This window comes from Bombus pyrosoma, linkage group LG12, assembly GCF_014825855.1.
Source record: "Bombus pyrosoma isolate SC7728 linkage group LG12, ASM1482585v1, whole genome shotgun sequence".
NCBI classification, from domain to species: domain Eukaryota; kingdom Metazoa; phylum Arthropoda; class Insecta; order Hymenoptera; family Apidae; genus Bombus; species Bombus pyrosoma.
Window position 1 is genome coordinate 7026053 of NC_057781.1, and position 14398 is coordinate 7040450.

A 14398-nucleotide genomic window follows, 5' to 3' on the forward strand; every position below is an offset into this window, starting at 1 on the left:
AAATTATCACAGCATAAAAAAAATTTTGCATGTGTCATAATAAAAATAAAAAATAAAAAATGACGTATCCTTATTTTTAAATACATTGGTTAACTTAAAATGTTAGTACATAACACTAGCACATCAGTAATACTCAAACACAAATTACTTTTATATACCTCAAACTATATTTAGCATTACTTCCAGCAGGAAGCAATAATTATTACAGTATGCAAAAAATTATATTAAATGTTCATAATATAAAAATGAATAAAGAATTCTTATTGATAAAATATTATAAGATTAAATTTTAAATAAATGTCTAGCTTTCCCATTAGACACAAAAGATTCTATAAATATTTCTTAAACATCTTCCTATAAACATTCGTTTATAATAGGCCAAATTGCTGTTGTACTCATATCTGGCAATCTTTTTAATATTTTATTACAAGAATAAAAGTACAAAAACTCGCTAGAATATACAAACCAAATAAAAGCCAAGACTCTAATCAGGATTGTTATAACAAATCATTTGTTTAAAATATTTTGGAAAACGAATTTTTAAGAAATATTTTTAGTAATAATTTTTTCTACCATAGTAAATTTGTGATTACAATTATAAAAAATAAAGTGAATATTTGCAAAAAAATTTAATGAAAGAATATACTTTATGTGATTAAATAAATTATCCAAATTTTTCGTATAAATACTTCTAGAAATAATATATAGATTGAATTATGTTTCAACGTTGTAGCTACATGTACAAAATCGTGATATGCGAATATTAATGAATAACGATATAATGGGATGCACGCAATCGCCATTTAATACAATCAATATTATAGTTCTACCTATAAACTATTGCTTCCTACTTTGAAATGACACGAACTCTTTAACAACTTCGTAACGTCATTGCATTGATGTACATGCACATCATAATGTACTCGTGAATATCACGGATAAAATATATTATATGAATCATCTTTCGAATTAATCGGTGAGTTTTTAAATGCCGTCAATATTAAACACTCATCCATTTGATCTTACAATGCTTTCAGAGTCCAGTTAATTTTAGACAATACTTAAAAACATCTAAATAATTTTACATGAATAAATGTATCATATTTTGTGAACATCAAGGTATAATACACAGTAGACGCATTTATGTTTCCTTCCTTCAATAACTATTAACAATTACAATGTAATGTAAAAAGTATATTAAAGTGGTACAATTGAGTCCGACGGAAAAGACGTATTTTGTAGTTTATTCTCATCAGAATTTCTCCAAAATATACTGTATACAATATTTTACTTTAAGTATAAATATATACAGTTGTATTATGAGAGCGCACTAGGTATCATTTAGTGTGACTCGAGACATGAGATTGAGCAGTGCGCAATATTCTACTTTATATGTCTCAGAAGATACACTACCCTCCTTAGTGTAATTTTATTTTATTTTTTGTAGTAGTATAGTGCTTGTGATATCTATTTACTTTGCGTCTAAGCACAGAGGTATAAATTGATTAATTAATTTCTTCTCTTAAGATAACTAACAGCTTTAGTAATGTCCTGCCCTCATCACTTATATCATGAAAATATTTACACTGTTTACGTTACTAATTAATGATTACGATATTCCATTTATAGGTTTATAGGATATGAGATCATTGTTAGGGGGGCTAATCAGCATAAACAATGAATTGTTGATTATCCACATCTGCAACTTCAACTTGTACAAATTGAGGTTGTTGAAGTTGAATTTGTTGTACTCCTCTGCCAATAGCATTACGTGACCTACGAATGTCAAATATTCCATGTTACTAAGTAATAATTCTTTACTTAAGAAAAAAAAGAAAGAAAGAAAGAAAAACATATCAAGAATAAAAAAAAAAGATTATGGTTACTTACTTAGCCTTTGCATGTGTTAATATATGTGACTTTAAATTCGTTGATTGTGCAAATTTTTTGCTACATCCATCAAATGGGCAAACATAAGGTCTGTCTCCTGTATGAATTCTAACATGAGTGCGAAGATTGAAATCCAGGCTAAACCTTTTACCACATCCTTCAAATGTACATTGGAAAGGTTTTTCTCCTGTATGAACCAACTGGTGCCTTTTCAATTTGGAACTTTCAACAAAAGCTTTCCCACATTCTGCGCATACATGCACTCTTGGTCCATGGGTATGTAAATGTTTACGCATTGCACTATTATCTCTGAACATTTTTGTGCATCCTTTATGTGGACAGGCTATAGTGCGCTCTACACCATCTAGAACAGGTGGTTTGCGTACTTTCAATTTATGACCAGGCCTAGCAAATTCTGCCAATTGCTTTGGATCCGAAAGGTCAAGACCTGGCATTCCATCGGAAATGGAGCTTCCAGAGTGATTGAATTTGGCATTGGATTTACCAGTCATGTATTCTGTGTAGTCTGGATCAGGCTCTGGATTAGAGCCTTCATCTGGAACATCCACCAGGTGAGGAGCTAATAGGACACTCCCTTTAACAACAACAAGCAGTCCCAAACAAAAGCTACTGTATTTATTTTTTATTATTTAAAACACGTATTTTTATTTGTGTATAATAGCAGAATAAACTTTAAAAATAGACAAATTTTTTACACAAACCGTTTCAACTGAAAACCATAAATATTTAAAGACAAGATTACATAATATGTTACCAATATCTTTATTTATATTTTTCATATAAAATAAGTCCTCTCTCTCCCTTTTCTCTGTTTAAAAACTCATATATGCATATTTTAAATATATAAAGTCATATACATTCAAATAATATATGTTAACAAGTAATGTAAGTTTTATACAAATTGTACATTTTGGAAAATTAAAATTCATGAATTTCTATATACAAAATTACCTACATTCATATTTATTAATAAAATATCTATATCAAATATTAATTAAAAATTATTACGTTTAAATAATATATAAAATATAACAGAGACCTACATTTGAGATTCTCCTTCCTTGCATAGGTATAATAAAGGGTATGTTTAATATTAATATAACCCATAATACATTAAAAGCAAAAATAGATTTTTACTAAAAAATTCTTGATTTCTTTTTTATAATATATATGGTTATTTTAAGATATATTAAATATGAATAAATTTGATTATCGATTTATATAATACTCAGGTATGATAAAAACATAATTTACATATTTGTTGATCTGCTTTACAATTCCTTTCATACCTTTTTATTTATTTTTATTTGACAACATATAATCTTAATGAAGGAAAATAAAAATATATTTGAATCTTTTAAATTGATTCAATAATTGCAAACATTTAAGAATAAATGTAGGTATATAATATGAAATGACGTAAGAAGACCGAATGTTTCATACTTGGAAGGATCAATCTATCTTTTCTAGATAATTTTATGCATAAAAACAATAAATTACGTGTTTATTTAAATAAGAATTTAATCAGACTAATATAATGATGAAAAATGGTAAAAAATTAGGTAATAATGTGCATATAAAAAAACAAAGATAACGTAAGAGAGTAGAGCTTTGTCAATTCTGCTGTAAGTACAGCTCCGCCATTATCATTCAACAGGACAGATCCACGTAAAAGAAGCCATTTTCAAAATATGGCTGCCCCCTGGTAGCATAATGGCGTTCCCTCGATCAAAACAAACAACGTAAACTGTCAACGAATTCACCGATAATAAAGACTCAAAGGACCCGACTAATTTCTTTGGTAAACCCGTGTGAAAAGTATGGTATTGATTCGAGACCACCGGAAGTGCGTATGATACAATGTGTGTGGAGATACACTCGTTACAAAAGTTTTTCTCTAGCGAATTTATCTATTCGGTCAGTGTTTCATCCGGATTATCGAAAAGGTTAGGAAAAATAAATAATGGGAAACCTACCGTCGTCGGTACCCGATGCCCACATCGTCACTGAGAATTCACCTTCAAGCGTCTTGATTTGCACTTGCTTCTGCTCCCACTTTCTAGCCTTCGTCTCCGAACCCATTTCCCCAAAAATCGTATGATCGGACGATCTGAATTTCGACGAACCGCTTTTCTTGGTCTTCTTAGGACCTTTCTTCGATGGGCCAGGGCTTGATTCAACATAAATATCGCTCTCCGGGACCGGAATCTGATCATATACGCTTAGTGGATCACTACCGACGATTTCCTCTTGCGTCTGTAGTATGATTTCTTCGCGTCCTGGCTCTGGAAGTGTTTGAAGGGCTATCATCGGCTGGCCATCTTCACCCTCGATCGTAGTTTCCACAGTCTCACACGGTATCTCCACCGGTATCGTTTCTATTTCAACCTCTTGGATATCTGGTTGAATCTCCACTTCAGTTATTATGTCCGAGGACGCCATATTAATCTCCGCTGACGCCATGTTACTAATCAAAATGGCTGGCCACGGTTACTCGCGCGACAAGCGGAACACCAAGTTAACCGATCACGTGACCTGTTCCCACCATTGCGATTAAGAAAATGGTGCTCATTCAAAACTTTGTGAAGTCGTCTAAAGCGAATCTCTCTATTTTAAGTCTTCACTTTAGTTCTCCGCATAAAATATGAATTTCACGTATAATCAGTTGTATATAGTAATCACGTAATAACGTTTAACGATAATGTATGTATTTTTGAAACATTTTCCACGGTATATTTTTGTTCAGTACATTTCTTATGAGAACAATTAAGATACGTCTTTCCATCTTTCTTTTTTTTTTAACTATGTAACTGCTCCATCTATCGAGAAAATGTAGTAACATTTCCACTTGAAAGAAAATCCTAAATTTTAGTTTGACATGTAACGTATGCGTTTTTATTGCATTTTTTCGCAAATCTTCTCGCTCTTATTAACACTTTGAACAATTTTTTGAGATATATGCAGATAAATAAAAATAACGTTGCGTTCCACATTTGTGTATCTGATGTAACAAAGATATAGGTTATAATTTTCAGATTGTTGATACGATGGATTTGTCAAAAATACCAAATGATAAAAAATTGTATCTTTGTAAATGGTATTTTAGAGGTAAGTTACATATGTTTAATTGCACTGTTTCGTTTATATAGATATATGTAAATGTTTTGTTTTATTTTGTAGCTGGATTTGTTTTTCTACCGTTTCTTTGGGCTGTGAATGCTATTTGGTTTGCAAAAGAAGCTTTTGTTGAACCGCATTACGAGGAACAAAAACAAATTAAGAGATGTAGGTCATATTTTTTATAACACCACTGTCTAATGTATAACATATATTTTGTTCATATTAATTTTCAGATGTAATATTTTCTGCAATTGGAGCAACTATATGGTCAGCTGCTCTTTTAGCATGGATCGTTACATTTCAAACACAAAGAGCAGCATGGGGTGAATTTGCAGATTCTATTAGTTACATAATTCCAACTGGCATTCCTTGATATTAAGATATACTTATTTTTATTTAATTGTTTATGGGTGACTTATTATAATATATATTTTTAATTTGTGAAATAAAGTTGTTTCTTTCTTCTTGGCATTTTATTAGATAACAATAATCTTAGTTGTAAAAATATACTGTTTATTCAGGTGCACTGGTGTTAACTATTTCTAGAACTTAATAATACATACATTTTAGATATATATAATTTGACATGATTGAACATAAAGAGCAATATTTTATACATTTTATGTAATTTATAAAAAAGTTAAAATTTAAATACATATTTGAAGAATTTGTTTTAATACGTATATGTACGTTATCTTTTACTTAATGTATGAGAATAAAATTAAATGGCCCTCCGTCGTCGTCTATATAGTTGTATATCTCTGTAAACTAACCTTGATAAAAGCTAAAACAGTATATATTACATTAAAAAATTGGAATATTGGTTATTTCTTAGTTATTTGATTTTGAGTAAAATTACCAATAATGCCAACATGTCAGCAACCATGAGCATATAAAACACATTATGCCAACCAGTCCAACGAGCTACCACTCCTGCTAACAGTGGACCTACAGCAGCTCCAATACTACCTGTACCATCGATAATTGCAGTAACTGTAGCTAAAGCTTTAGAATTGTTTCCCAAACTGGGATGGGTTCCTAGTTCAGCAGATACTGCAGTTGTTATCAATGCGTATGGTCCATTTACTAATAAACCAGCTATTAGTAACAATACTATGTTGATTGCCCAACCAGTACTCCCAATGTAGTCATACAGGAATAACTATATAATGGGTTACACAAAATTATACTCTATAGAAATAAATAATTATTAATCTAATAATGATATTTAAATCTCAAGTTGCTATAAATTATTAACATTTTATGTTACTTATATAAGTTATTTACAAATTTTTAATTTAAAAAAGTTATATACCATTGGAACTGCAAATCCAAGCATGACTGCACATGTTAAAGCACTTTTTCCAGTATAATCAGACAAAACACCAGCTGCTATTGCACCCATTATGCCACCAACATCAAACAAAGTAGAAAGATCTGCACTTAATGTTGTGCTGTAAGTAGCTAAAAATAAATAAAAATAGTTACATAATATTTTAGCATAATATACACAATTTTTAATTATAATTTAAAGAATACTAACTTGAAGCTGCAATATACAATGGTAACCAATATAGGAATGTATAGCTTACAAGTTTTGCAAAAAATAAAGAGAGAGAATATTCTACGACTCCAGGTATCATTATAGCTTCTATGAATCCAATTGCATTTCCTCTATGATTCTCTTGTATATGTCTATGTCTTGGTAATATTGGACTAGTTTCAGATCGTCCATTTTCAATGTCCTTACAAAATAAATTTTTTATAAATATTCAAAGGAATATAAGAAAAATCTTGATAGAGTATATACATGCAAAATTTAAATATATTATAAAAAAAATACCAAAGAAATAATCTAAATATTAAAATACTACAAACACTGAAATGCTATTTGTGTTAATGTAGTTATATGAAGTATAACATTAATTACATAAAAAAATGAAGCATGCACTTACATTAATATCGACTTGTTCGCGGTAGGCACAACGATAAGTGAGACGCTAAGTACAGTAAATGAGTCATTTTTAGTGAGCATACAATATGTGCAAAAAAAAATATGTAAATATAAAACAGGTATAAACACAAAAATCTAAAGAATAACTAATTACAGTTTTACTTAATGTTACGAGATTAAATAATTAATGACTATTTGGATAAAAAGCAATTATTATCAAACATCTACATATTCAATTATTGGAATAAAAGAAAGTGAAATGCTAATATTATCTGCTAATTATTTTATAACATATGATATTAATACATGAAATATTCGAAAAAGTTTGATGTTTGCATTCCAGTGCTAGCACAGACAATAATAATTACAAAATGCTATTAGTAGTGCATAACATGCTAAAAAGTAAATAGAAACTTCACTAAAGAATATATTTAACTTACATTGTGTACATTTTCACATTCATCTGCACCACTTCCTTCATCTGAACTATGGGCAGCCTCAAATTTTCTATATCTAAGTGGGGCAGGTGGTACACATCCTATGTCTGTAGGATTTGGTACTAGAAATAAAAATATTATAAATCCTGTTAAGCCCATTATTATTCCAGGTACCATGAAACTTAGACCCCAATCAGATTCCACAAATTTGGCAGCTATTAAACTGCCCAAAATATTGCCTAATGATGTATGAGAATTCCATATTCCAAAGATCAATCCTCTTTTTGCTTTTCCAAACCAATTTCCTACAACTGTAACTACACCTGGCCAACCTGATGTTTGAAAGACACCACCAATGGCCTAAATATGATAATAATTTATGATCATCTAAAATAAATTTATACAAGTAATGAATCATTTGCATACACTTACTTGAACTAGAACAAAATACCATAAACTATGAATGTTGTATGGCTTAGCAATACCAAAGAGATAACAAGATATACCAGATGCAAGCATCCCAAATGCAAGAAAATATCGTAAATTTGCTCTTTCTGCTATAAAACCACTGCACATAAAAATGTAAAATTAATATCAAAATAATCTTTATGATCTCCGATCTCATAAATAAGCTCACTTCAATATGTCACCTGAGGAACATGGCTGCTGCATATGAAAACAGGAATGCTGAATCCAAAATGCCCAATAATGCTGGAGCATCTGCAGTATCTATTTAAAATAAGAGACATAAGTTATACATGTCCAAATCACTTTAAATTGGGAAGTTATGCTAATATTATACTTACCAAATGGAGCCCAATCGCACCACGTATCTTGATTACTAGAGTTGATTAAAAAGTTTGGGGGTGGTGATAAAGTGCTACAGTTGAAACTCAACACATTTTTTACAACGGACATGGGCTTCCGTGTCATATGGTAACAGGTATATGCTAAATATGTGAGTGCTAAAATAACGCCTTGATGCCATGTCATTCGATTGACACGACTGTGAGCGCAGCATTTCACAAATGCATTTTCAATAACTTGCAAACCCCACGGTTGATCTCTTAATGGGCTGGTCATACTTGTTAAACTTATTATAGGTATTAAAAATATCTTGAAGTTTATTATATAAAATTATCACTTTAAGTATTTCGTATCTTTTATCCTCAATTTTTCTCTTTTTGCAAATCAACAAAATACTTTTTATTTATATCATTTAAAATTATATAGATAATATCTTTAGTCATATATTAATACTTTGGTCACAATTAAAAATAGTATTGTGTTCTTTCAAAGTTACTTCTGTTTATAAAATTAATTACTCCCACAAAAATTTAGTATTAATAATACATAATTATTCCCATATATATAGTACAATAATAGAAGTTTCACAATGTTTCTCTTAACTACACTGTGATCCTTATTGTGTTACGACAATTATGAATATTATTTGAACTATAATATCAATATGTATACTTTACTTTTTTTCTTAATTTTTTCGGTGTCACCTTTTTTCTGTATTTTCTGTCTTCACTGATATTTTTATTGTATTCAACATTTTTAGCTAGCAATGACAGAATGACTTTTTTTATGGGAAGTAGACAGTAAATTCCGTAAAAAATAGGCTATGACTCATAACCTACAATGAAAGGAATGTTGCAGAAGTATATGATATCACAAACATGTGTTTATAATATAATTGACTTTGTCTATGTTACGATACACTATAATTACACTTTCACTGTCTTTAAACAATTACATGAAATATAATTTTATTTTAAACTAAAAGGAATGTTTACTAGCGATAATGACAAATGATGTTTACGTACTTACATATGGGAAACTTAAAATATGCATACGTAGTACGTATACACGTATATATACATGATATGTCTTATCTATATATATTGACAAAGTATTAAAATCTTCAAGGTTATTTAAATTTTAATTTGATGTATTACAAATTATGAATCATAAATACAACATGCATAAGTATGAGTTTACAATATTACAATGTCTAAAAACTTGTATTTGAAAGTTCAAGAATGTAATATAAAATATAATATAAATTATACGAAACAATTCTTGAAATTACAATCATATTACAAACTGTTTATAAACATAAATTCATCTTAATTTTTATATATTAAACTAATAAATTCATGCAGTAAATCAAAATAAAACTAATTTTATGATTGATCTGCAGTTCTGTCCGATGAGGTAAAATAGTAAACATAAACATAATTTCATTGCTACGACTGCAACTATTGGTTACCGACTAATGACATTCGAGTTTCACTATATAGGCTTACTATCTAGTTTAATTTCCAGTTATACATTTTAACACAACTGACCATTGACCGCTAAATTAGAATATTATAGGTTGTACTATACTTTAATCTTGTGATTTTGTTTATGTTTGTTGAGTCAACTTGGGTGGAGTATAAGATTGTTACATCATATAATATAAAAGTGCATTGGATATCAGATCTATTTGCATTTTGTTTGTGATATAACATACTTTTGTGAAGGCGGTAGATGTCATACACAATGTTATATCTTATAATTTATATAGACAAGAAGAATGAAAAGTAATAAATTTGCCATAATGATAAACAACGATTACAAATCTATGATTCAATGGCATCCAGAAATGATATTAATTTCTAAAAGACCAATGACATGGAAAGGATTTTTAGAAGTTCCATGCATTTCAGGACGAAATATGCGAATTAGGCTAAAATTGATTGTGCATAATTATCCATTACTGTCTAATGCAGAAATTAATTTTGGTAAAGAAATTGCATTTATACGAAATGAAGGATTTAGTGATAAAGTGAAAGATTTAATGCATAATGTCACTAAAGTATCAACATTTCTAAAACAATTACAATTGCTAATCGTGAGTTTGATAATTCTTTGTAACAACTATTTATATCTTATTTATGTATCATTTATAGTCAATATTTTTCAAACAGAGTAGTTTTATCAACTCTAGTTATGTTATTGAAAATTATGAATATGATGCAGTAGATGATCAAGCAATCGAAATGTTAGCAGAATTAAGAAATTTACTTCAGATACCATCTGTACGTAAAAAGTTTATACAATTATTGTTAAAAAAAATTCTTATGCGTCTAAATCTCAGACAGTAATTAAATGTTGTAAATGTTGAAATCATATTATTATAGGGAATTAAAGTATCAGCTAATAATACGATGAATATAATTGAATTATCTTTGAACAATGTGGCTGTAAGATTGCAGAAAACAAGTCATAGAACGTGTCCATGGACAGTTGTTTATTCAGATTTACCTGAAATACCTTCTCTTGGGCCCTTTGAAAAGAATATATCAACATTAAATATAGCCAGAAATAAACTTAGGTTACAAGTAGAAATGCTTGAGAAATCATGGTCAAATTTGAAGCAAATTGATCAGTAAGAACATAGACATATTTATTTTCAATCTTCTCTTTAATTTCTAGTTTAACATATGTATTATTTTCAAATGATTAGGAACTGCTGGGTAATAGATCCATTGCCTCCAAAACCAAGCCATCTTTATCGACGGATTTACTTAACGTCATCTTTATCAATGTTCATTAAAATAGATCCTTTGAATCATATGGATTTGCCAGAAATTAAATTTATGGGTAGTGATGCTGAAGTTGAATCAATAACAGAACTAGTTTCTAAGAATTTATATGTGTGTAATATTTGAAGTATATTACTAGTTTTACATTATAATAATATTGTAAAATAATAACATTAAAATATGTTGAAGTATGTAATATAAGCACCATAACACTTTTTCAGAAATGGGATCCAAGTTGTGATATTATAAATAATTTAATGATGTTATTAGATATAGACATATTTCCTAAACAGGAAATGAAGAAGGAAGCTGTCGAAGATTACAATGTTGTTGTTGCTGATGAAGAATGTTGTATTTGTTTTTCCCTAAAATTAGACAATATGACTCTGCCTGATAAGATTTGTAATAATGAGAAATGTAGGAAACATTTCCATACATCTTGTTTATTGCAGGTATGTTTGTATACATGAAAAAGGATTATAGAGATAACTTTTAATTAATATAATATATGAAAATAAAATAAATTTATAAATATTATATGAGATCTGAACAATTATTTTAAGTGGTTACAAGCAATTGCTGGAAATCATGTTATATTTGATCATATTCATGGTTCATGCCCCAACTGCAAAGAGAGCATATCATGTGGCATTAAATGGTAATACAATTAAATTACAAAAACTACATAACATAATGATCTTTTCTATGACTCATGTATTTTCATTCAAACACGTGTATATGTATATAATTCATGCATTTTACCCACTGTACAACAGATCTATTAAAATGACTAGAGCCACATATTAAGATTAATGTAGTACTAGCTATTTTATCTTGAAGTATTTCAAAGACTGATTTCTCATTTAATCTTCCAGATTTTACATCTATACCATGGAGATTGCAAACATCTAAAATATAAAATACAAGAAAGTATTTTTAATTACATAAAAATGTGATGTTTTTATAGTAAACAAAAACTTATTTAAAAAATTACTTACTTTGCAATTGTGATATGTGCAATGTACACTTGAAGTTCCAATAATCTGATAAGGTTTGTAGTTCTTTTTTTAGGGGAATCTGCAGTATGTTTTTAAATCCTCCAATGAGATGAATCTTTGTCTCTTCTGATTCATTGTCAACAATTGATTTTGCTATAGGATAAACTGCAGTTATCCCAGATCCCATACTAAACATAATAATTGTTTGAAAACTGGAAAAGCATTTAATATATTTAAAATAATATTCTCTCTATCATCCATTTTGTATTAGTAATACCAAAAATTATATGTTATAAGTTTATATTAAGCAAAAAGATAATTGAACAAAATATATAATTTCATAATTCGCATACCTATTGCTTTCATATTTAAAATTTCCATATGGTCCTCTAATACGAACTGTATCACCTACTTTTATGCTTTCTAGATATTGACTAAATTTTCCATTTGGATAAATTCTAATTAAGAATTCAATAGAGTCATCTGTGAAAGAAATTGGCGTGTATGGTTTGGCAGCATCATGTAAATGTAATATAACATATTGTCCCGGATCAATTAATATACTGTAATCTTTATAATTATTTTCTATAAAAGAAGTAAATAATTATTAATACTATAAACAATTGCAAATAATTTTTATAAATAATATATTTAAAAATAAAAAATTATATACCATTATATTTCAAAACAAGTAAAATATAACATTCAGATATTTCCTGTATACCAGAAACCACAAAATTTCTGTACGCATATAAATGTAATACATTTGATCTGTTGTTGATTTTTATATTCTGCTTCTTCTTTCTTTCATATTCTTCAAGTAATTTTTTATGTATATCAAAAATACAAGGATCACATGCACTGTGGCAACAATCTTCCTGTGATGGTGTTACTGGTCTACTATCTTCATTATTGTTATCAGTAAACATACTATATAAGACTGGTAAAACCAATTTCAATTTTGTATTTGTTGTCTTATATGTATACAGGATATCCCAAACATCAGTGGTGAAACTGTGAAACTTAAACTTAATTTACAAGCAAAAAGATGAAAAAATTGTATAAAAATGCGTTAGTAAACACTTTGTTGTAAAATTACAAATAAATATAGTAGGCATGAAATAGGTAATATTGTTAATAAACGCTTTGTTGCAAAGTTATAAAGAAATATTGTACACGTGAAATATGTAACGACACATTTTCTATTGCAGCATATAAAAGTTGACTGTATTATTGTGTCAGCATAATTACATGTTTATTATCATGTGGTAACAACCCCGTGTTGTTAATAGTTATAAAACATAGTATATGATATAATAAAAATGATTAGTATCTTTAATTCCTCACTTAAAAATGTTATCCTTGTACTTGGATACAGGCTTTATATCAATAAACAATGAAATTAATTACACTACAAAATTTTACAAAGAGAATTTTGCTGGATTCCAATGACTGCGTCGTTACCTATTTTATGCGTACAATATTTCCTTATAACTCTGCAACAAAGTGTTTATTAACAAATTTATATAACATATTTTTCGTCTTTTTGCCCGCAGATTAAGCTCTCTAGTTTGGTCGTTTAAGTTTGAGACACTCTGTATATTTAATAAACTGATTACGAAATTAAAATTGTGCAAAATACGAAACAATTTTTTCTATTTCATATTATTAGATTAAAATAATCTTGTGCTGTTAGAAATGTAATAAATAATATTCTTTATTAACTCATTTGTCCTTTCATACTTGCAAAATCTTTCTTGATACGATGACTATCATTTCAATATCAATTAATACAGATGTACTTTTACCACGTGACTACATTTATCAGATGTCAATATTTATTCTTCAAAAATCTCTACTTCGTATTCATGAATAAAAGTATTGATATACTTTCTTTACGCGTTGTATGATATGTTAACGTGAACAATTTTTTTTAAATATGTTATGTTTGTCCTTTGCATTAAATAAATATATAAAATGTTGCCTACATATTGTGTGAACTATCTGCGATCAGCTGTTCAGATGTCAGAAATGATACACATACAGTTTTATATAAGTGGCATATCCATACATAATTAGGATATATAAAAGTGTCACATTTTTTTTTATTATGTAAAGATTACGGTAGGATACTCAAAAAATACAGTTTATTGAAACAAAAAATACAATTTCTGACATATCGAAATATCATGTGGTAATCAATGAAGTAAAATGATCTGCCAATTATAAAAGATGACGAAGCATACGAAAATGATTCGTACAGAGAGATAAGGAACAATACTGAAAAAGATATAGAGTTTCGAACATTGTTAATTATGTTTGTGTGGTTCAAAGAATTACATTTTTTAAATTAAATCAAATATTTTAATAGTTTAATAT

General features: G+C 28.5%; 5 protein-coding genes across 20 annotated transcripts; 2 read left to right on the plus strand and 3 right to left on the minus strand.

The window, feature by feature from the left end:
• Window positions 1-614: 614 nt before the first annotated feature.
• LOC122573876 (transcriptional repressor protein YY1-like) lies at window positions 615-4466 on the minus strand. Of its 2 annotated transcripts, none has more exons than XM_043740807.1 (3): window positions 3888-4466; window positions 1891-2485; window positions 615-1776 (listed from the first exon to the last, which is right to left on the minus strand). In XM_043740807.1, the coding sequence occupies exons 1-3, from the start codon at window positions 4372-4374 to the stop codon at window positions 1662-1664; spliced, it is 1197 nt and encodes a 398-aa protein (XP_043596742.1). In that variant the 5' UTR covers window positions 4375-4466; the 3' UTR covers window positions 615-1661. The 2 variants fall into 2 exon arrangements, with proteins under 2 accessions (XP_043596742.1, XP_043596743.1); XM_043740808.1 differs by having other exon boundaries at window positions 1891-2446; window positions 3888-4464.
• Window positions 4467-4473: 7 nt separating this feature from the next.
• Window positions 4474-5495, plus strand: LOC122573881 (gamma-secretase subunit pen-2). 3 transcript variants are annotated; one of them, XM_043740820.1, is made up of 4 exons: window positions 4474-4614; window positions 4947-5019; window positions 5092-5196; window positions 5265-5495. In XM_043740820.1, the coding sequence occupies exons 2-4, from the start codon at window positions 4959-4961 to the stop codon at window positions 5402-5404; spliced, it is 306 nt and encodes a 101-aa protein (XP_043596755.1). In that variant the 5' UTR covers window positions 4474-4614; window positions 4947-4958; the 3' UTR covers window positions 5405-5495. The 3 variants fall into 3 exon arrangements, with proteins under 3 accessions (XP_043596755.1, XP_043596756.1, XP_043596754.1); XM_043740821.1 differs by lacking the exon at window positions 4474-4614 and adding an exon at window positions 4646-4791; XM_043740819.1 differs by lacking the exon at window positions 4474-4614 and having other exon boundaries at window positions 4654-5019.
• A 28-nt stretch (window positions 5496-5523) lies between these two features.
• On the minus strand, window positions 5524-9234 carry LOC122573872 (glucose-6-phosphate exchanger SLC37A2). 3 transcript variants are annotated; one of them, XM_043740798.1, is made up of 9 exons: window positions 8229-9234; window positions 8073-8151; window positions 7855-7990; window positions 7426-7782; window positions 6987-7031; window positions 6575-6776; window positions 6347-6495; window positions 5891-6193; window positions 5524-5815 (listed from the first exon to the last, which is right to left on the minus strand). In XM_043740798.1, exons 1-9 carry the CDS (start codon window positions 8503-8505, stop codon window positions 5753-5755), a joined length of 1611 nt encoding a protein of 536 aa, XP_043596733.1. In that variant the 5' UTR covers window positions 8506-9234; the 3' UTR covers window positions 5524-5752. The 3 variants fall into 3 exon arrangements, with proteins under 3 accessions (XP_043596733.1, XP_043596735.1, XP_043596734.1); XM_043740800.1 differs by having other exon boundaries at window positions 8060-8151; window positions 8229-8370; XM_043740799.1 differs by lacking the exon at window positions 6987-7031.
• A 187-nt stretch (window positions 9235-9421) lies between these two features.
• LOC122573875 (E3 ubiquitin-protein ligase FANCL) lies at window positions 9422-12586 on the plus strand. Of its 5 annotated transcripts, none has more exons than XR_006318831.1 (7): window positions 9422-10327; window positions 10386-10514; window positions 10617-10864; window positions 10943-11132; window positions 11243-11473; window positions 11897-12072; window positions 12447-12586. XR_006318831.1 is itself a non-coding variant. In XM_043740803.1 (7 exons), coding segments are annotated over exons 1-7 (1212 nt in total). In that variant the 5' UTR covers window positions 9422-10009; the 3' UTR covers window positions 11898-12038. The 5 variants fall into 5 exon arrangements, 4 of the variants coding, with proteins under 4 accessions (XP_043596738.1, XP_043596741.1, XP_043596737.1 ...); XM_043740803.1 differs by lacking the exon at window positions 12447-12586 and adding an exon at window positions 11585-11679 and having other exon boundaries at window positions 11897-12038; XM_043740806.1 differs by lacking the exon at window positions 12447-12586 and having other exon boundaries at window positions 11897-12124.
• Window positions 11716-14131, minus strand: LOC122573877 (NADH-cytochrome b5 reductase-like). Of its 7 annotated transcripts, none has more exons than XM_043740813.1 (5): window positions 14008-14131; window positions 12693-13033; window positions 12373-12604; window positions 12020-12231; window positions 11716-11929 (listed from the first exon to the last, which is right to left on the minus strand). In XM_043740813.1, exons 2-5 carry the CDS (start codon window positions 12946-12948, stop codon window positions 11742-11744), a joined length of 888 nt encoding a protein of 295 aa, XP_043596748.1. In that variant the 5' UTR covers window positions 12949-13033; window positions 14008-14131; the 3' UTR covers window positions 11716-11741. The 7 variants fall into 7 exon arrangements, with proteins under 7 accessions (XP_043596748.1, XP_043596750.1, XP_043596749.1 ...); XM_043740815.1 differs by having other exon boundaries at window positions 12693-12959; window positions 14008-14095; XM_043740814.1 differs by lacking the exon at window positions 14008-14131 and adding an exon at window positions 13763-14001 and having other exon boundaries at window positions 12693-12959.
• Between the last annotated feature and the right edge of the window lie 267 nt (window positions 14132-14398).